The following is a 21851-nucleotide window of genomic DNA, read 5'->3' on the forward strand; positions in this document are numbered from 1 at the left end:
TTTTTGCTGTCAGAGACATCCACAATTAGCGTCTTGTTTCATCTCATAATACCCCAAGTGTCTCAGAGTCTGTCTGCATTCTTAATCTCCATGTTTGTCTCACTGTGATATACCAAAAATTTGTCCTTATCTTTCAACATTCTTTCTTCTGCTTGATTTCATCAATTTTAAAAACTTTATCCTTCAACTTGAGTTCTTTATTACTAAAACCTATGAAATTGTCATTTTCAGTATCTATTTCTTTCCTGATTGGAGGAATCATTTTCAGTATCTCTTTCTTTACTGAATTCCTCAGTCATGTCATGATTTATCTTCCTTATTTTCTTCAACCATCTGCATTTTCTTTTATCTCCTGGAGCATCCTTATGATCATTCTAAGCATTGTTTTTAAGTCTCTTGTCCTGTAAAACTGTAGGTGGGAACATAAAACCAACACTCCCCATCCCCAGCCCTGACCCTTTTCCCATTTCCTGTCTCTATGAGTTTGTCTTCTCCAACTGCATCCTGTCAATGGAATCATAAGGTTGTGGCCGTGACATGGACATCACTGAGCCTGTGTCCTTGCGGGTCACCCAGGCTGTGTCATGCTCAGAGTTCCTTGATGAGGGCTGAGTAGTAGAGCCTGCTCCTGTGTGTGTTTACAAGCTGTCCTTATCACTTCCTCTGCTAGGAGACACCTGGGAGGCTCCCATCGTGTCGGAAGTGATGCTCTTATGAGCACGGCAGTACACACAGCCCTTCGAGGACTTGGTGTTTTTGAGTGTTAAGCAGAAATGGAATAGCTGCCAGCAAGTGATAATTTCACTTTTTGAGAAAGAACAGTGCTGACTGGCACAATGCTGGGCCCTTTGGCATTCACACCAACAGAGCCAAGGGTCCCAGTTTCTCCAGACCCCACCAGCACTCCCTTTGTTCTGCTTTGTGTCCCAGCCAATGCCATGAGTGTGAGGGGGTAACTCAGTCTAGCTCTGCCTTGCCTTGCTCTAATTGGTGAAGTGGAGTACTTTCTCAGGTGCTATTTGACATCTGTGTATCATCTAAGGGACATGTCAGTCCAAATGCTTCACCCATTTCAGAATTGAGTTGTTTGGGTTTTGTTTTGACACACCTGTTTTGTAAATGGAATATTAATGGAACACATGCATCCATTCCTTCAGGTATTCTGTACAGTTGACTTTCCTTTCTCTTTCTTTTTTTTTTTTAATTGGAAAGTCAGATATACAGAGAGGAGGAGAGACAGAGCGCAAGATCTTCCCTCCGACGATTCACTCCCCAAGTGACTGCAACAGCTGGTGCTGCGCCAATCTGAAGTCAGGAGCCAGAAACCTCCTCCTGTTCTCCCACATGGGTGCTTGGTCAAAGGTTTTGGGCCATTCTCGACTGCCTTTCCAGGCAACAAGCAGGGAGCTCGGTGGGAAGCAGCACTGCCAGGACTAGGACCAATGCCCATATGGGATCCTGGCATGTTCAGGCAAGGACTTCAGCCTCTAGGCCACCATCAGGCCCAGCTGACATTTGAAAACCAAAATGTTGAGTAACTGTGACAAATCATAACGCAGAAAGCCTAAAAACTTGGCCATCAAAGAAAATGTTTTCTGACCCTGTACTAGTGTACAAGTATATGCACTTATGTTTTTTAATCACATTGTCACTTTGATCTTCCGTTACATTTAAACATGTCTGTCCTCAAATCAAATAGACTTAACCAATTTCCACTCACCTATTGCTTAATGGTTTTTTACATTACAGTTGTTGCTACCTTTTTTTTTTGCGAACAGAAAAGTTTGTGATGCGACCAGTTGAGCAGGAAACGGAGGGAAGTGGAAAGCATTTCCGGAAAGGAAGCCAGGAGATGGGGTTCCTCTTGAAAGGGGAGGGAGAGAGAGAGAGACAACAAAGATTTGAGGAAGCTTTGGGATTTTAAGCCTTCCTTGAACCTACCTTGTTGGGTGGGGAACCTAAAGGTAAGATGTTCCCTCTTGGTGGTCTCTTCATTAGTTAGAAAATGGGTGGGCAATGCTGCTGCTGCCCACTTGAAGGTTGGCCAAGACCTCAGCAGGCCTGGATGGTCTCAGATCCCCCTCTTGAAATCCCACATCCTACTTCTGTAGGGGTAAAGGGCAACAATGTCTTCTGGCTGCTTCCTGCTGAAATTGGGCATGGTTTGGGTAAGGGAACAGAAATGTGGGATCCAGAGGGATGGTTCAGGTCATCTACGCTGCCATGGAACAAGTTGGTTTGGTTGTCATAGGAGCTTGTGTGCTCAAGGACACCTGGAGTCTGAAGATACCTTGTAAAGTCTTCTCTTGGTTGAGCCGAACCACGTGGCTCCCGCCTGTCTCTTTTTCATGCCCCACGTTGGGCGCCAAGGAAAATATGTTACCAGAAATGCCCAGTGGGTTCTTTCCTCAGCTTAGTATAGAAATAAAAAGCCAGGAATCTGTTGCAAACAGAAAAGTTTATTTGCGAAGGGACCAGGTGAGCAGGGAAGGGAGGGAAGGGGAAAGCACCTCAGGAAAGGAAGCTGGGAGGTGGGGTGCCTCTCGAAAGGGGAGGGAGAGAGAGACACGCTGTTGCTACCTTTTATTTGACCTTAGTAAGTGCAGCTATTGGCACTGACCACTGGTGCAAACTCCCCTCCTGCACTAAGACACCAAGGTCAAGTACACCACTGTCCTGCCAATTTCAGAAGGCTGTTCCATAGGCGTTCACCACATGAGTCTTCCTCCTTTGCAAGTGACCTCTGATGGAATTCCAGGTTCTGATGTAGTGCCACATCATGGGGCAGCAAACCAGCCCAGCACAGCCCAGCCCATCTCAGGAAGGTTGTCCCAAGGGCAGGTGCAGCACCTTTAACGGTGAAGTGAGAGACAGCTGCAGGTACCTTCTCTGATCCCTGCATGCTTACAATCCCTGCATGCATGTGACTCTGTACCTCCTCAGATCCAGATGGTTATTTCCACAGCACAAAGTCCCATTCATGGCAGAACAGGCTGGCTTTGCATTCCCAGGAGGCAATTCTTCCACATTTCCAAACTTCCTGAACACCTGATGCAGGCCAGGCACCATGACACATATCACAGGGAAGACACGGAGGGATTCTCTTCTCTGTTAATTGACTTCTTCTCAGTTCGTGTAGAAAAACAAACAAACAAACAAGTACAACAATTATAGGTAATGTGACACTATTTATTGAGAAACATTCTGAAAATATAGACCAGGAATATCCATGTCAGGGAAAGCACCCTGGAGCAGCTCCCAGTGGGTGTGCCTGACGACTGCCAGCCCCTCCCTATCAACCCTGCAGCTCTTAGAAACAGAGCCTAGCTGCATCAGGTTTCAAACCGTGGCACCATGATCCAGGAATGAGGAGCCACGCAGCAGGAAGAAACCAAGGAGAGGAACAGAGCAACATGCACAGGGCACAGATATGACCAGCACACCATTTAACCTCACCCGACCAGGTACGCCCACCCACAGCATCCTGCTCCCCCAGGTCCTGCTGTGGCAACAGAATGAAGATCCTGAAACTCCAGCACAGTCAATGCCAAGTCAGGGCTTTCAGGGAAGAGGACAGACCCAGGCTGAGATTCAGGCTTCCTAGGGAGCACGCAGTGCAATGGAGACCTTGCTCTGGAGCAGGGTCAGCACAGGCCCAAAGATCTCTCTGTCCGGAGCTCAGGGCCACTCAGGCCCCTCACAGCAGAGTAGGAGCCATAGTATGGGCCTTAGTGTAGGAGAAACAGCCCAGGGGCTGAGGGAGAGGGCAGAGCTGAGGCTGGCTAGGGTCTGTATGGGAGGCGCTGGCTTAGAGGACAGAGTGCAGCAGGCTGGGCAGCAGAGAGAGGACTGAGAAAGCTCAAGCAAGGCTGGGGGACTGAGCTGCCCAAAGCCTATACTATCTTTGAAATTATACAACCCTAATCTCCTGTCCACTTGGCTATCTTAGCAAACACAGGTCTTGGGAGGAAGTGACTGGTCTTCATGTAGGCAGCGATTTTTGGCAGGGCCTGCAGGGGCAGAAACAAAAGCACAGTTCAGTCTGTGCCTACAGTGGAGTTCCAGAAACCCCAGTGCAGGCACAGCCCCGATCCTTCCCCAGTGAGTCAGTACATCCTAAATGTAGGAAACAGCAGGAGGTGAAGCAGCACAAATTTGAGGCCAGGCTCCAATCCTTCCCCTGACACAGGAAGTTCTAACTCCTCTATTTGGTATCTGAACACAACCTCACTGTGCGTCTATCCCCTGATCCGGAGACATTATACAGTGAACAGCAACAAGCACAGTCCTGGGACATGCACCTGCACGCCAGGGCTGACAGTGCCCACAGAGGTTCTCAAGAATTCAGGGGGTTCCAGAGTGTTCTGAGCCAAATTAGCCTGGCCTGGCAGCCACATGGTCCAGCACACAGATGTCATCTGGTCTCTCCTCCCTGGCTCACAGAGCTGAGCAACTGTTGCATAATCCCCAATGTCACAGGACTGGACCTGATCCAGAGCTAACGAGAAGGAACTGAACGGGCACATCTTTCCAATGGAAGGAACGGTACAAATAATGTAATAATGTAGAATGAATAACTTGTGAACCCAAACCTCAGACATCGAAAACGTGATCAAGTAGACTTTATCGCAAACTAGATGACCCAGGGTGACTGACGGGACACTGAGAGGTGTGGCTTATGGTGTGCCCCTGTGTTACCCCTTCCCTCCCACCTGCTGTGCCTGCAGTTCTCTAACTGGCCTCAGCTCCAGCAAGGAGTCACCTTTCCACACACATAAAATTAAACATCAGGGATCTGCAAAATGTCACAGACAGAACACGTGGGACACTTGAATGAGAAAAAAAAAGTGAAAGAAAATTTTCACTACCAATTCTTTAAGACAAGAATGTGCACTTGGGGCACCCCTGTGACTACTGAGATTCTACAACAACACAAGTTGAGCAGCTCATTGCTTCCACATAGGGACCTGATTGCTTCAACTGCTCAGGCAATCAAGCACATGGAGTTCTGTGTCTGACACTGAAACTCAATTCTAACACATCTCACACCCTGATGCCCGCTAAAAAGAGAGGCCTCTCCTACAGTCTCCATGGGTGGGAGACAAGACAAAGGTCTGAGGCTGCTCCTTGTAGCACAAGATTCAGAGAAGCCTGACTGCTGCCCCTACACATGAGGGGTTACTGGGAGCCAAGCACAGCTGTGATGGGCTCTGGGAACCTGACAAGTGGCTTTCCCCCTACTGACTCAGGTTCCTTATGAGTCCTTATGGGTCTTGCTGTCAGGGGTTGGTCTGCAGCTCAGCTCCAGGACTCAGAGAGCATGAAGGAACTGGAAAAGTGGAGAGAAGGATCAGGGAGTCACCTCAAATCTGGCCATGAAATCCTTCAGGTTTGGGAATGCATCCAGGCAACCAGGAGCAAAAATACGGTTCTCATCCAAGACATCATAAACATGGAAATCAGCAATGGTGATCTGCAGAAGCCAGGAGGAGAGAGCTCAGGACCAGAGGAAACCGACCATGCCCCCTGCTCCTGCCTCCCTCCCTCCCTCGGTCTCACCTTGTCCCCTGCAAACCAGGGCCGCTTCCCCAGGAACTGGGAGTACAGTGTCAGCTTGTCTGGGAGGCCCTTCAGGTAGTCAGGCTTCAGCTTCTCCTGAAAGAACAAAAGGCTGTCAGCACCCACAGGCACAACTTTGGGGAGAGGGGCTGCCTGTCAGGGCTGCACATGGCCCCGCTGGCCAGGGGAGCATCCTCACTGAGTGTGGCACAGGGTCTGTGTTCCTCCTCGGATTTCATTCATCAGCATCTGAGAGACTCCCACCGGCCCCCATCCCATCTGTGGGAGACTACCAGAAATCACATAGAAGTCCAGTTCTGTCCCTGAATGTGTCACCTCTGATGTCCAAGCATCCTGCTGTGGGTCACTCCCAGGGGTGCCATGAGTGTAGGTTCCCTCAGACTCAGCTGGGGGTGAAAGCAAAGAGGCAGAGAACTAAAAGACCTTGGCAAAGAAGACGAAACTCTACCTGGTGGGCTGGCAGGAGAATGCTAGAGGCATGTGCACAGCTCACAAAGGATGAGAATGTGATCTGCAAGGTTGAAGGGAAAGGAACCCAGGACCTCTGGGTGACCCCGGGCTCCCCACTGGGGAAATATGCTTATCCCTGTGGGACACAGAGAGAACCCTGAGAAAAAATGGCAGATGCCCCCATCTTGAATTAATGTCTACAACAATACTGCACATCCAGACACTGGTACATGACAGAAACACAATGAAATATGGCCATGGTAAGAGTCAAAGTTTAGGCACAAATGGGAGTTTGAAGCAAATTTTCTTACACCTGACTGTTGACCTAGAATCATTGGGCTGCTGTAGGACCTTGCTCAGATTTTATTTCCCAAGGCTTAGACTACAGAATCAATGCGTTGGTCAGATAGGAAATTGCTTGGAGAATCATTCTCCCTAGGGAGTTTAGTAGCAAACAGGAGCAGTGCCGATGAGAACACAAGAGGTTAATTAGTTCCTCACTGAACCCATCAGGTCCTGTCCAGTGGGGCACTCACAAAGTCAGAGTTGTAGCAGATCGTAATGAGTTGCATGCGGTTGTCCATAGCCTGGTTCTCCAAAATGTCCACGCGAATCTTCTCCTCTTCCGTCTCCCCACCTGCAGCACACACAGCAGACACCCTCAGCATCCCACCCAGCCAGGCCCAGGGCACAGCCACAGCCCCACGCCCTCAGCCAGCCCCACTCACACAGGTTGTGCTTGCGGCCGAGGTAGCGCACAATGGCGTTGCTCTGGGTGAGCTTGTGAGTGCCGTCAATCAGGTAGGGCAGCTGGGGAGGGAGGAGGGAAGTCAGCTGGGTTCCCAGGTGCCCAGCATCCCCTGCCCTGAACAAGGGCACACAGGGGACTTGGCATTCTCTGTGTATAGAGCAAGGCAGGCTCCAGAGACACATCTGTACAAGCAGTGAGTGAGCTATGACATAGAAGCCAGTGGAAAAGCCTTGTAGAGAACCGGGAATGACAGCGGCTGAGCACAAGGTCCTGGTCCTGAAACCTCTAAGCTTGGGAAGGATGTGGAGGCAGAGAGACACCTTGCACTCCCCTGCCCTCAGAGCACCCCATCCCCTGTACTTACATTGGGGAAGTCCAGGCCCAGCTTGAATTTCTCATTCAGCCAGTGGCTTCGGTCATAGTCGGGAGCTGTGGGAAAGACCAAGAGAAACAAAACCTCCCCAGTGTGGAGCCTCTTTCCTTGGACCCTCCCAAGGAGTCAGGAGCAGGACCCTTGAGGCAGGACACGTGGGATCTGAGCCCCTCATCTCACATTCAACATCTGGGGGAAGGGGAAAGAATGATTGTAAGGGCTCTGAACCACAAAGCTTGTAAGATGTGTGGAAAAGGACTCAATGCCGAAACACATTCCCAGCACCCCTTCCCAGAGCCCTGCCTCTGGAGGCCATCCTCAGACTCCATTCCAGCTGTTAGAGGATGCACCGGTGAGCCACAGGTGGCCAGACAGGGGTTACTACTAGGTGACAGATGCAGAGGGCAGAGGCAGAGCAGGCAGGGCTGTACCATCGCCCAACTTGTATTTCTTTTCCTCATAGCTGGTGTCCGTATACTCCAGGAGCAGGCGGATGGAGTGAGCCAGCTGGGGAATGGTCCAGAGCAGAGATCAGAGATTTTATGGCCCCCGACTGCTGCCCCCATCTCCTCCAGGGGAGCCCCCCACCCGGCCCTCCAACTCTATACCTAATAGATTCAGGCGCCTGCTGCCCCTCCCCTATTCTGGGATGCCCGTACTGGGAATTCCTGAGAGCCTGCCTAGGTGGAGTCTTCCCAAGCTGCTTTTCGCTCTCTGCCCCCACCCCACGTTCAAGCCCACGTCCCTCCCGCCGGGCAGCCCCCTCACTCACCCCGCGGAGATCCCAGTAACCCAGCGTTACAGGCATGTTGCTGCTGCTACTGAGACCTGGGAGACTGGGCTTTCGCAGAGGAGCCTGGGGTTCTTTTGTCGCGTCAGGGCTGTGGAGGGGAGTGGCTTCTGTGAACCTGCCCCGCCCCGCCACAAACTCCAGGTAACCTAGAGGGCTTGCAGCCTGGTGGTGCTTAGCTCTGCCCCACCCATAGGAATGAGCCAGAGCTGAGACTGCAGCCAGGATAGCGGGGACAGTTGGAGGCCTGCAGACCAAAGCCAAGTGCTGGCCCAGCACTGGCAATGCCCGCAAGCCCTCCTTGAGGCTTCTGCCCCTCGCTTACCGCCTGCTGGGCCCCAGGCTTTGGCAGTTCCCTTGAAAGTAATGCCAGGCCTTTAAGCTGCCACGCAGTTTCCCTACTGTCTCTGTGAGCTGGGTACTTGGCTCAGTCCTCATCCCAGGGAGGAGCACCACCTCCCACTCTGGATTCTGGGAAGACAGGCTGCTGGGCCAGACCAGGATGGGGTGCCCCTTGACCAGGGGCAGGGACAGTAAGGGTGACCTCCCTCTTCCCATAAGGAACTGGAGCAACTGAGTTCCCTGAGGTGTTTAAGGATTATGTAAAGTAGCTGAATCCTATTCTGCTCCAGTAAGGGGGCAGGTACACAAGAGCCTCCCTGCCAGGTGGCTGGCTTTGGATGCATCTGGTTGGAGTGACCAGTTCCTCTCCAAGGCAGAAGCAGGGTCTTTAAGGGGCCATGGAGTCTTAGGGCTCTGCACTCCTTCAAAGCTCAAAGCCAAGGGCCAGATCTTCTTCCCATCCAGCTCCCTGCTACTGGCCTAGGAAAGCAGCAGAAGATGGCCCAAGTGCATGGGGTCCAGACATCCCGATGGGACACCAGGATGATCTCCCCAGCTCTGACTGAGGCCATTCAATGGGGAATGAAACAGCAGCTGGAAAATTCTCCTCCCACCCTTTCACCCTCCTCCCTCCCTCTCTTTTCTCTCTCTGTAACTCTTTTAAATAAATAACCCTCTTTTATTTTTTTTGAAATTTTAATTTTAGATGATGTTTACATAGTCCATCAGGATGGGAAGGATCCAGGGTTAGGAGGAAGTAAGTGTGATCATTGTTTCCAAGTTTTGTATGTCTTCTTCCCATTTCTTGTGGGAGTGGGGAGATAAGAGGATAGGCCATAGCCAGCCTCCTAACCATGCCAGTGCCTGTGGATGGGGAAAGGCCACCTGATATCAACTCCGAGTCACAATGGTGCATGTTGTGAAGGTTTTGCCCAGGTGGATGTGATAGTTCCGAAATGCTGTCAATCTTGCTGATCTGTGGATGAGAAATCCCTTCCAATGTCCATTGGCTGACACCATTGACCTCACCTCAGGCAGGGATTTGCTGTCATTGTTTGGCTGGCATAGTTGTCCGTATGTTCTGCTCTTCATTCTCTGCTATGAAACCAGATGACCTCTGCTGTTGGTGTCCGTGCAGTGGATGTAGGGTACATGAAGGAGTGAAGAGTGTTGTTCCATTAAGGTAGGGCCACAAGGAACTTCCAGCTGTTTGGCAGGGCCCACCAGCTCTACATCCACGTGACTGCAGCTCCTCCTTCTTTTGCATGGACACCGGACCACCCTGCTAAAGAATTCTAATCCATCCAGGCATTTGTTTGCTACTGTGAGGCTGGCCTTTTGCTCAGTGTGTGCTTGTAGGATAATGTCGGTGATAGAGTCTTGCAAAGGGGTCTTCTAATATTCCTACTGTCTTGGGTGTCCCCATTGATCTTATGCTAATCAAAGGACCTGCATTTAGACTTTCATTCTTCCCTCATTCTTTAGATTCCCGTTTTGTTTGATACAAGATTGAGCTGTAGAATAAGAATTGTAGCAGGAACTTCTATTGTTTCTAGGTAAAACTAATGGCAGAATTATCCTTAGAAATTCCCAACTTGACCATGACGTAAAAAGTCTGAGCCAGAGTTTGACTGATTTTGTATAAATAAAGCAGACAGCTTTCCCGCATTGTCCATTATGATCATGAAATCCTAGTGGTCCGTCTCTTTCTTTCCTCTTTTTGCCTCATCCACACACCCTTCTCGAGTTCTGAACTCAGCTGGAGCTGGACTCAGTCACTCTGCAGGCCCCATTAGCTACCATGTCCTCCATGTGCACCACGGTCTGCTGTCCAGCACTCCATCCTCTACATTGAGGAGGACCAGTTCTCCCAGGTGGGCTCATGGTCCTAAGTCAGGTGACCATTCCAGATGACCCCAGCATCAGGACTGTGACCCAGAATCCACCAGACCCTCAACACCCAAGCTCAAGGACCTGATCCCCGCCACTCAGGCAGGTCCAAGGACCTAGGCCAGGAAATCCAGGGTCCTCTGGACCCCCATCCCCGTGGGGCTCATGGATCCAGCACTCACTGTGCAGGTGGGCTCAAGGCCCCAGGTCATGTGAACCAAGAACTGCTTGGACCCTTCTGCCCCCAGAGTTTATGAACCTGACACCAACCACCACCTCCAGACTGTCATGGCTCATCTCACCTCAACATCTGCCAGTGGGTTCTTCATCCTGGTTTGGTCCAGCCTAACCCCAGTTCCAGCTTATGCTGGTTGGTGCTGTAGCATAACCTTGCACAATCAGCACCCCCTGTCTCAGCTCCAGTGTGAACTGGCTGGGGTTGTGGCCCAACTCAGCACCTCCCACACCCCAACTACAAATGGATGTTGTGATTTGGCATGGCCTGGCACACACCCAGACATGACCCACATGTGTGCCAGCGGGTACTGCAACCTGGCCTGGTTTGGGCTGCTCTTTGCCTTGGTTTTACATTCACCTATAGGGACTGCAACCTGACAAAGGAGTTCACCAAGCTCCTCTATCCGGTCTCCTCCCTGTGGCAGATCTTGCACATACTGGTGGGTGCCTGGCCTAGGTTGACTTCGTGCACCTCTTGTTCTGGCAGGAACAATGTCACTGCCCAATTGGCCCAGACCTTTTCTGGCTCATATTGTTGGGTGTTGCAGTCCAGCCTCACTTGGCCCATGCCCAGACAGTTTTCACATATTTCAGCATGAGTTGAGACCTAGCCCAGCCCATTCTCCATGCATCCTGACTCTCATGAGTACCAGTGGGGTCCTAGAGTCTAGCCCAGCCTGGCCCTCCCCAGACCCAGGCCACACCTGTGCCAAGGGAGATTGCAGCCATGTTCAGCCCAGGACAATGCACTGATTCTGGCACTTGCATTCACCAATGGGAATTCCAGCCCAGCTGGGGCGTCCCCTTAGCTCCCCAACCAGGCCTATTCCCAGCCCAGTACTTGCACGTGCCAATGAAGATTGCTTTTGTACATGAGGGAGCCTACATATTGCCCTGCAGATTCTACCTCCAGACCTGATTCACTCATGTATTTGTTGGTTTCATGGCCCAGCCTCACAGTGTCCTGTTCTGATACTTGCTGGTGGGTTTCATGACAACACTTTGAGAACAGTAGCCTTGTCCATGGAAGTCCCTCAGAAGTCATTCCTCAGCTAGACATGAACCCTCAATCTAATTGTGCCATCCCCAAGTCCCCAGAGCACACTACCAGTTGGCTTGAGGGGTTCACCTGGCATCATTGGCACCAGGGCCACCCGAGTTCCCTTGGCCACAGCCACACAGGCAAGCTCTTGATCTACCCACAGCATAGCAGTGGTGGATGAAGCCAATATCCTGAGGTTCAAGCCCAGACCGCCTCAAGATCCACCCACAGCATGATAGCAGTGTGCAAAGACAAAATCCCAAGGTTCAAACACAGACCAGCTCAAGATCTACCCACCTCATGGCGGCTATGCACAGAGCCAAAATACCAAGCCTCAAGATCGGCCCAGCCTTAGTTCTCCCAGTCACAACCATGAAACCTGGGAAGCAAAAAGTCCAAGCCTCAGTGGCGTTGAACGCACCAGGACCCCATATGGGCGCCGGTTCTAATCCCAGGAGCCCCACTTCCCATCCAGCTCCCTGATTTTCAGGTCTTAACAATGTGTGGCATTCCTTCGTTTTGGCCCTATCAGTCATAACAATCATGGTGGCATGGATTAGGCTGATCCTTGTAGGGTGAGCATCTCTTATTTGTCCACTTGTTTGAGTCAGCTTGCTCCTCTTTCCTTCCAGCTCCCTGTTAATGTGCCTAGGAAAGCAATAGAAGATAGCACAGGTATTTGGGCCCCTGCCACTCCCATCGGAGTCAGGCACAGAGTTTGGAATCCTACATTAGGCTTACTTTAGCCCCAGTTATGCAGGCACTGGGGCCAGTGCAACAGAGGATAACAGATATCTCTTTGTCTCTCCCTGTCTATATCACCCTGAATGCTAAATAAATAAATCTTTAAAAAGAAACTTAAGCGTATAAATATTGAGGAAAATGTTGTATTAGATGTGAAGTTTAAGAGCTGATTACTAAGGAAAAAACTCAGAATAATTTTATCCTTACTGCAGTAGGAAGATGTATAATTATAAATAATTTTATACCCAGTTGATCAAAATTATCAACGATGAAAACATACATTTTAAAATCTTGGATACAAGTGTTCTAACCTATGGACTTCAAGTTAAGGACCCACAAGAGATGATCTCATGGGACTAGAACTGATCTGAGGCCCCAGTTGGAGACTGTTTGGTGTCTCAGGTGCCAACGTTCCTTCTCTCGGAATGGCTGCCTGCATTGGTGGCTCTTGCCTTCGTTTGCCATCTCTGCTGCTTATCACAATTTCTGTGCTTACTGGGACCCCTGAGGAATCAGTAGGAAGAGACGAAGCTCAAAGAGGTCCCAGACAGCAGCTTGTAGAAGATCACTGGTTCTTCTTTGTTGTCACGGTCCCTGGGGAAGAGCTGAGGTCACTGGGCAGCTCTGCTCCATGGAGTCAATCGGGTTCAAGCCTTGCTAGAAGGAATAGCATCAGGCCCTTATCCAGGCAGGTTCCCATGCAGGGCACTGTTTGATCAGTCATCTCATAGCAGGCAAAGTTATGTGTAGGCATTCCTGACTCCACCCATCCTCGTGGTTCCTACTGAAACATATGGCAAGGTAGCAGGTGATGACCTAGGCACTTTGGTCCCTGCCACCCACGTGGGAGATCTGCATGGAACTTCCAGGAATCTGACTTCAGCTTGGCCCTGCTGCTTTTCTGGAACCATCTGGAGGGTTGGGCTGATGGGCAGAAGACTGCTGTTGCATTGCCTTTCAAATAAAGCTTTCACAAATGATTATGAAACCTACAGGTATTAACATGCAAGGATTCTAATCCTGTAAGTTTGAAGTGGGATTCACATCGTATATTTTTAAAAATATGAATGTAATTGGAAAAGCAGATTTTCCATCCACTTGTGCATTTTCCAAGTGGCTGCAATGTCTGGGACTGAGCTGATCAGATGCTACATTTGTGTCTCCCACATGGGTGCAAGGTCCTAAGGCTTTGGGCCATCCTGTACTGCTTTCCCAGAGCACAAGCAGGAAGCGGGATGGGAAGTGGAAGAGCCAGGACAGGACCCAGCATCCATATGGGATGCTGGTGCTTTCAAGGAAGGATTTAGCCACTAGCCAGTTGCACTGGGCCCCATTCATGAGCCTTGCGCACCTACTTCATCAGCATTTACATAAGAGTCATGACTTTAACTTTCAGAAGATTACATTTTAGTGAGGAAGACAGATAGCATGGGGAGCCTGTGGGGTTCTCTTTCGATTGCTTCCTTTTCCTCTGCGAATAAGGAAATGAAGCCATGACCTGAGAGTGCGACCAGGAAGAAAGTTTGACTGGCAGGGAATGAGGGCACTGAGAAACTTTTCAAAGCTTCAAGGAGAGTGGGAAAGGAAGAAATGAATGGGAATGTAATCTGACTGCAAGTCACATAAAAAAAAAAAAAAGGCAGGGCATTCAGCAGTGTGTCTATGCCTGGCAGGTGCAGGGCTGAAACAGGGTAGGAGGGAAGCTCTATGTGCAGGTCACAGACAATGCTCCAGTGTGATCTTTAGAGCTCCTTGGAGCACAGGAGCCCCAACCAGGGAGGCACTGATACCCAGGGCAGGTGCTGGTGCTGGATTTGAGAACACAGGGAGGTGGCCTGTTCAATTGTTTTGGTCCGGAAGTGCCTGATGGTGGACCCCATCCGCCCCTTTTTCTTCCTCTGCCTCTCTGTCCTCCTTTAATGGCCCAGTTGTTGTGTGCCTGACACAGGGTAGGGTCATGTTTTCACTCTTGTGATTATACCTTGAGATCACTGGGTGCAGGCAGCCATGGCTCTCCCTGAAGAGAGACCCGCCTCCTGGGCTCTCTGTCTCTTGATCAGCAGGTGCACAAAGCCTGGCTCAGTGTCCTCTGGCCTGGTGCTGGGGGTGGGGATGGGGCAGTGCTGCACTGAAGGAGAAGCAGTTTGTGAACTAGGAGCTAGGGTCCTGTGCCAGGTAGAACTAGGGACTTCCTGCTTTCAGGTCACAGATTAGAGCCTGCAGGATGTGTTTTTCTGGTTTACCTCCCTGCATCAATTTTCATGCAGGATTTGCTGAGTCACTGGGTACAATTTGGGCTCTCTGCTATGCTGCACATGCCGCCTGCCCATCCAGATGCTTGTGTGGACAGGAAAGCCAGGGCTTCCTGAGGGGATTGGGTGAGAAGCAGGGCACAGCAACAGGGAGAGGACAGAGGCAGGAGTGTCCATCAGAGGCTCTTACACCAGCAGTGTGTACACGTGAGAACACAGCTTCCCTCTGCGCAACTCGGCATCCCTCCTGAGAAGCATGCACCTGAACTTGCAGGATTGGGCAGTGGGTTTCCTAGGCCTGCACAGTCCCCTCTAGCGTGTATCACACCTATTCTGTATAGAGTTTTCTTCACTGCAGCTCTTAGAAGGGAAGGGAATTGGTTGAGGAGTGAAGAGTGAAGTCTCCAGGGCTGTGGACCCTCAGGAGATGGCGTCAAGCTGCAGCCCTGGAGCCCCAAGAAATTACTGGACTATGCATACCCCAGGGGGGCTAGAGACATTTGTGGTCTAATCTTTTTCCTACTCTGGGGGCCTAGAGCTGATGTCTGCCCACATGAAATCCTATGGTTTCCTCTCTAGTTCTGTGTTCACAAAGTTGGTCTGAGTGGGACCAGAAGTAGAACCTTAAACAGCCAGATGGAAAGAGCCCTTGTTCAGCCTACTGACCAGGGCCATGGCTTGAGCCTGTTGCCTTGTTATGGTAAGCATGGTTTCTGTCCCTGGTGACAAATCAAACTCACAAGCACCAGTTTGAAGAGTATGGAAAAGAGAAACTTTATTATGTCAACAGGTGAGGACAATCACTGTTAAACAATCTCCAGAACCATAGACTGATTGTCCTTGGCCAGAGTAGATGATCTGATGTTTGAAGAGGGAGCAGGGGAGGCTGGGCTGCTGCATCAGGTGCTACAGCAGCTTGCAGGTCTGACAGTGGCTATCTGGGACCTCAGCACAGCTCCCTGGGAAACTTGCTGGATGGCTGGACTTTATCATGAGTTGGGAGTGGCAGAATGTCCTCCCTATCTAAGCAGCTACAAAATGTTACTGGCAGGGACCTGAAAGAGCCTAGTGTTGTAGACATGAATGGAGCCCACTCAGCCAAAAGCTGATTCTTGCTTTGTTCTTTATTCCCCAACACTGTGTCATATTCCTTAGCTTAATGAGTAGGACTCCATCAAATCAGAGTGTGAAGGCCCCAGGAGAACCCTTTCCCTCAGCTGCTCTTCTGGTGGACAGGTGGGCAGCTTGGCTCCCACTTGCAGTCTGTTGGCTGATTAGAGAGCCCTTGTCAGAGACATCAGGGGAGCTTTCCTGGTGGGCACGCTGCGCGGCAGTGTTGTTGCTGCTAGTGCCTGTCGTGCTGTGACCACCACTTGCTCGCCTGAAACTTCATTGTCCACTCTGCACAAACCTGCTCCTGTGGGTGAAGAGGTCCAGGTTTGCTTTTGGCAGGGGCTGCCCCACAGGGCCACTTTGCTGCAACAAACAGTCTCCAAGGCTTCCAGGCAATCATGAGGAAGGTGTTTTGTTTCCTTGGATGGACAGCCGAGTGGCAGAATTTAGTAGGATAGCCTGGTAGTTTGCCCAGTTGTCCTGCTGTTAGCCCATGGCCCTGTTGCCAATCCTAGCCAGAACACAGCTCCCATAGTGTCTTACATTGTCGCTATCTGCATGTATGTCCACTAAGCTCTGAGGGTGTGATGATAGTTTGAGACTCTGCTTAGAGACTCCCGTGTAGGGGACCTTGTATCTCTCCTCTTGCTGTGTCCATAAGGAGTCTTTACTTATTTGCATTGAGAAGAACATGTAGCAAAGATGGCAGTCAACTGTTTGTCAATTTCAGAGGATCTTCTCTGTATTTGGAGTATGAATTTTTCCAGTTTAACAAATCAGCGGTGGAGAAAGGATCATAGGCCAGCAATATCCTGCCGAATGCCCTTCTGCAGTGAAGCCATGAATAGGAGGTTGATGTAAGAGAATTTTCCCTGACCTTGTTACTGTGCAAAACACCAGGCTGGGTTTTTGGCCCGAGTTTTAAAGGGAAATAACTTTCCCATTCCCTGAGTCCTAATCAGGTGGCTTTTCTCCTGCGACGCCCTCTCTTTGGGGGAGCTGAATAGAGAGGTTTAGAAATAGAAAGCCTTGGCAAGGGGAAATACATCTTTTTCAGTTCTCCCCTTTCCAGCAGAGAAGGTCAAAGGTATTTGCTTATTTGTAGTTCAGATGTCTGTTTACAAAGGTTTTGTGTTCAGAACACAATGAGTTTAAGCGTTAACTAAAATCCCATTGCCATTACCACGAGTGTGAATCTTAACTATCCAATTTCTTTGAAAATTTCAAATCAGAGAAAAGAAAAGAAATGAATAGAGAAGAGAAAATGAGAAAAATGCTTTGAAAACGGTCCTGATTGAAGCTGTTTCCAGCGTGGTAAATTTAATGTTCGCTGATTGACTCGTAGGAAGTAGCAGTGTGAAGATCTGAGCCAGGGGGACTCTATTTCTTTTTTAAGATTTTTAAAAAATTAAGCAGAAGAGATACAGAAAAGTTTTCTGTCTGATAGTTCACTCCCCAAAGAGCCACAATGACACAGCAACATCCACCAGGAGCCAAGTGCTTCTTTTGGATCTCCCACATGAATACAGGGTCCCAAGGGTTTGGGCCATCCTCCACTACTTTCCCAGGTCACATGCAAGGAGCCAGAAAGGAAGTGGAGCAGCCAGGTACCCATATGGAATCTGGGCACTTGCAGGTGGAAAATTAACCAGTTAAGCCAATGCTGCAGTTCCTGGAGGGGATTCTTTCTTAGTATTATCAACACTTATTTCAGATTAGCATTAACATCAGCATGGAAAAAAAGAATGGGCCCCCACCAGACAGCAGCCTGTCCTGTGAGCACAAACAGAATTATCTGTTTAGTGTCTCTCTTCAGCAGAGCTGGTGGTCCCCAGCAGAGGTCCCTGATGGTTATTATCAGACAATCATGCATGAAAAGCCTTCCTTTCCACCTCTTGGTCTTACTTATTTTAGCTTAAGATTGGCAACAGTGATTTCATCTTAACTTTTATACCCTCCCCCTTGGTCATCTCTGTTGTTGTTGGTTTTGTTTTTGTTGTTGTTGACATCAGGGATCATGCATATAGCTTGATCAGCTTGCTTATATGATTTATGTTGCTGGGGGGAGGCTATTAGCAGCCAAGAATCAGTTACAGGAACCTTTTGGCCACATTTTTAAGCAAGTTTGTAGAACTGAAGAGGCTTTTTTGGCTAATTTTATCTGGAGTGTAAAGAGTTATTAAAATATCCCACCCTGGACCCAGCGCCATTTCCTCTTCCTCACGGCTCACGAAATTGGCGCCAGTGTAGCCATCCACCAATCAGATGTAACCGGCATTTCACCTGAGAATCCCACCCCAATCTCCCAACCCCACCCACTCACCAATCATCCCTAGGCATTCACCTGCAGGCACCAATCCCCTGGGGCCTGCCCTCAATCCCTCCCAATCCCGCCCCCCACACCTTGCAGGCCTACCTGAACATAAAGGGGCCTCAGGTGCCTCCATCTCCCCCGTTTTCCCCTTTCTTCCCCCTTCTTCCCTTTTTCCCTCCCCGCTGATCTCCACCACCTTCACCTCTTTCCTGCCTTGCTGGAATAAACTTCCTAAGATACCTTGTCACCTTGTTGCATCTAGTGTTTTCAGCTCAAGGTAAAGAACCAGGTTGCAGAAATTAGCTGCGCATAGTAATATCGTAATATTGTATGAACTAGAACTCCAACTGTTTTTAAATAACTAACATGGAGCCCATTGTTAAAATGAACTTGGCCAGTCTGTGAGTGTGAGTCATCATTTCAGCATACTAGGCCAGCCTGATCTTGTTAGAAATTGTACTTCTGTAGAATTTTGACAGGCAGTAAGCATGAAACTCAAGGAGAACACAAAACAAATCAGTAAGAGTATAAAACTCAGGTTTCTATGTTAAAAACAATAAGCAGAGCTACAATCTAACAGCAGGTGTGTTGTGGTTGGGTGACTGGCAACTTGCATTCAGGACAGTAACAACATTTTGCTTTGCCACATAGCAATCTCAGTTTGGAAAAGTCTCATTTATAAAGTCAATCCAAGAAGGAGTTAAATTTTTTTTTAAATGTTGGTGCCTAATCTTTGGAAAGTTGGAGGCTTACCAGGAAATGGCTGCTTTATTTACTTGCTTTTCTGCTGGGAACCTTGAGGTAAGGCATTCTTTAAGTGATCTAGAAATGTCAATGTTTCCAACTAAATCCTGTTATGATAAGAGCATATTCTTATTGAACTCATGCAGGCCTCAAAAAATCATCAAAAACACATGAAAGTTTTTGAAATTTGGATCGATGCAGCAATGGGTGTGAGGCAGGTGCTTTTATCTCGGTTTGCTAATAGTAAGAGCCAGAATAGTTATGGGCTGTTGTGGCATGACCACTGCACCTGCCAGTTCAGGAGGTATACAAAGTCATGCTGGTCCAAGAACCCACTGGTATACATGAGACCTACCACTGGGAAGTGACCTGATAGAGGAGCTTGGAGAACTCCTCTGTCAGGATGCAGTCTCTGCAGGTGAGCACAAGAATCCAAGGCTGAGACCAGACCAGGCCAGGTTGCAGTACCTGTCAACATATGTATGGCTCAAGTCTGGGGGTGGACCAGGCTGGGCCAGTTCATAGCACCCACTGGCAAAAGTGACAAATAGGACAGGGTGCAGGACAAGCCAGGTTGAGCCACATTACTGCTTGCAAATGGGAGCTGTCTGGGCTAAGTTAGGCTGCAGCACTCACTGGTGAATGCTGAGGTGAGGCAAACCATGCCAGTCTGGGCTATAGCTCATACATAAGGCCCGGAATGGGGGTTATCCCCATAAGCAGAGCTGTGGGGGCTTCCCTGAAGGTCCACTGATTCTGCTACTGAACACAAAAGCTGGGACTAGAGCAACACCAGGCTGAGCAGGGCTCCAAAGCCCATTGGCCTGCATGTGAGCTAGTTATGGGAAGAACCAGGCTAGGCTAAGTGACTCTATCCACCATTGTGTGCATGAATCAGAGTAAGTACAGGCTGGTTGGGCTTTGCTACAGCCTAAGGGGCAAGTATTGGGACTGCGGGCAAGTCCTGTCAGGCTAGGTCATAGAACCACCTGTAAAGTGCAAGATCCAGGGCTGGGAATGGGCCTAGTAGGGAAATTGTGTGCACTCTTGTGCTGGGCTGTAGCTCCCATTGGTGAGCATAAGAACCAGGGCTGGGGGTGAGCCTGGCTGGAGAGTTGTAGCCTCTGCCAGCATGATTGTGGGCTGGATTGTGAGGTTGGTAAGGCTGAGCTAGGTTCCCATGCCCATTGATGTTTATGAGATCCAAATGGGATTCAGGACAGACTAGACCAGTCTGTTGGACATACCAGCATGTGCAGGAACCAGGGCTGGGGGCAGGCCTGGTGGAGGTTTACTGGGGGTTGCTCCAACTAGGCTGCAGTTCCTGCTGGTGTGCATGAGGGCAGAGTGTGTGGTGGGCAGGGTTAGGCTGGGCCACAGCATTCATTAGTCTGTACATGAGATGGGTTGAGAATAGAACTGACTAGGTGACTACAACTGTTCAACTCTCTGTGTGTGCGTGTGTGTGTGTGTGTGTGTGTGTGTGTGTGTAGGCTAATATGGGTGACAGACTGAGCCAGACCCCTTAATGGCACACAACAGGAGTCAGGTTAGGGTGCCCTCTGATGAGGTTTCTTTGGGAACCCCACCAACTGGATCACTAGACTCAGAACTCCAACCATGGGGCAAATTCCAGAATCTGAAGTCTTATGTGGAGTGCATCTGTCAGAACAGTGTCTCTCTCCATGGTTGTTGGAACCTCTGCAATGGATGGCATAGCCAGATGCTCATGGAAGACATGACAACCAGTTCACATAAGCCTACAGAGGACATCTAGTACCATGGAGGACAGAACAAACTGGACAGCTCTCCCAGTCAAGCTTTGACAGCAAGTATCTGGGCAAGTGGAGACTCTAAGGTGGACTGGGAGAGCTGTCCAGTTTGTTCTGTCCTCCATGGTACTAGATGTCCTCTGTAGGCTTATGTGAACTGGTTGTCATGTCTTCCATGAGCATCTGGCTATGCCGATTTTCTCAACCTTGGAGCAATGAAATAAACAGCATCCCAGAACTATTGAAATGATTTAAGCAGAATGCTAAGAACATGATCCACGCTTGGGACTCTGGGATGACATCAGGTGGCTTTCCCCCGTTCCCAGGTACTGATGTGGTTGGACTACCGGGAGCAGCCCTCTCTTCTGTCTCTACTTTCCCCAGATACAGGAAGGAAAAAGGAGATTGGAGGCAGTTGTCTCATCCACTTCCCCCATTCCTTGACCCTCCCTACCCTAATAGTGGTCTACATGGGCATGCATCCCTCTCAACTATGTAAACATCATCAAAAATAAAATGAATCTATTGTTTTTTTAAAAGAAGAAAGAAGTTAATGTAACCTGTAAAACTTCTATGTCATTAACTGTATATAACGGTAGCTGCAGTTTGTTATCTTACAGCTTAATCCTGCTTCCCATGCCATCCAACTGAGCCTACCAGTTACTCTCTCTGTGTGAGACAGAAGCAGTTTCTGAAGACTTCAGGGGCCAGGCTTCAAGTCTCAAGGTCAAAGGCCTCCACTTGAAGCCCTGAGCACGAGAAAGCCCTTTAGAGGGATCAGAAGTGGGCACCGCCTCCTCTGTGCTTCCTCCTGTTCATTTCCTTCTCCCTTTCCTGTCTGTCCTTCCAGGCCTCTGTCAGGGTCTTGCCTTGGAAAGTCTGAGCCTCCACATGGGGCAGTAAAGTGCCTCTGCGAGTACTGCCCCACCCTCACCATCATGCTGGTCACAGGCTCTGCCTTCTTGGGGCTCCCAGCTGCACCCTAGCCTGTGTGCTCTGCCCAGCTCCCCCTTGCCTGGGGTGCAGCCACTGCTCCCCCAGCGTGTCTCAGGGGGTGGTGGGTCCCAGGCCTGGTGGAAATGCCCAACAGAGAAAACTCCTTTTTTCATCACTGTTTGGCCCCCTGTCATGGACCCTGCTTCTGTTCATTTTCCCAGAGGCCTTAAAGTGCCCCTCCCAGCAGCTGCATGACTGCCCCAGCACCAGGCTGCCTTGGCAATTTCACTGCCTGGGCAGCTTTCTGAAAAGTTTCCACTTGTATCCTGTGTTGATTGTTTCCTGTTGTGTTTGCTTTTAGCTCATGAATCATTCCTAGTCCTCTTGCCCTTGAATCACTTTGTGTAAAACTCTCTGATCCATTATCTCCCTGTGGTTTAGTCAATTGCTGGAGAACTTTTAAAATAGGAGCTGGTAGCAGCAAAAACTTCTGAATTTTTTTTAAAGATTTATTTTTTTAT

At 49.6% G+C, this 21851-nt stretch overlaps 2 protein-coding genes across 7 annotated transcripts in view; one reads left to right on the forward strand and one right to left on the reverse strand.

Annotated features, from left to right (window-relative positions):
* The window catches only part of LOC121166488 (glutathione S-transferase Mu 1-like), a 135870-nt gene that overhangs the window by 98073 nt on the left and 15946 nt on the right, over positions 1-21851 (forward strand). The gene's annotated exons all lie outside the window — the stretch shown is intronic.
* LOC121166491 (glutathione S-transferase Mu 1-like) lies at positions 3176-8051 on the reverse strand. 3 transcript variants are annotated; one of them, XM_040995642.1, is made up of 8 exons: positions 7927-8051; positions 7586-7661; positions 7146-7210; positions 6759-6840; positions 6567-6667; positions 5560-5655; positions 5363-5473; positions 3176-4010 (listed from the first exon to the last, which is right to left on the reverse strand). In XM_040995642.1, exons 1-8 carry the CDS (start codon positions 7960-7962, stop codon positions 3921-3923), a joined length of 657 nt encoding a protein of 218 aa, XP_040851576.1. In that variant the 5' UTR covers positions 7963-8051; the 3' UTR covers positions 3176-3920. The 3 variants fall into 3 exon arrangements, with proteins under 3 accessions (XP_040851576.1, XP_040851574.1, XP_040851575.1); XM_040995640.1 differs by lacking the exon at positions 5363-5473 and having other exon boundaries at positions 7927-8022; XM_040995641.1 differs by lacking the exons at positions 6567-6667; positions 6759-6840 and having other exon boundaries at positions 7927-8022.

This window comes from Ochotona curzoniae, unplaced genomic scaffold (assembly GCF_017591425.1).
Source record: "Ochotona curzoniae isolate NIBS_2020 unplaced genomic scaffold, NIBS_Ocur_1.0 patch144, whole genome shotgun sequence".
Taxonomy (NCBI): Eukaryota; Metazoa; Chordata; class Mammalia; order Lagomorpha; family Ochotonidae; genus Ochotona; species Ochotona curzoniae.

What these genes read in the sequence shown, in the direction of transcription:
- LOC121166491 (XM_040995642.1), bottom strand. Translation starts at nt 7,962, where the DNA reads ATGCCTGTAACGCTGGGTTACTGGGATCTCCGCGGG. An exon ending in GAAATACAAGTTGGGCGATG is followed by an intron (nt 7,211 to 7,585) that starts GTACAGCCCTGC and finishes TCTTTCCCACAG; the next exon opens with CTCCCGACTATGACCGAAGC. An exon ending in TCTGCTACAACTCTGACTTT is followed by an intron (nt 5,656 to 6,566) that starts GTGAGTGCCCCA and finishes TTGTTCTTTCAG; the next exon opens with GAGAAGCTGAAGCCTGACTA.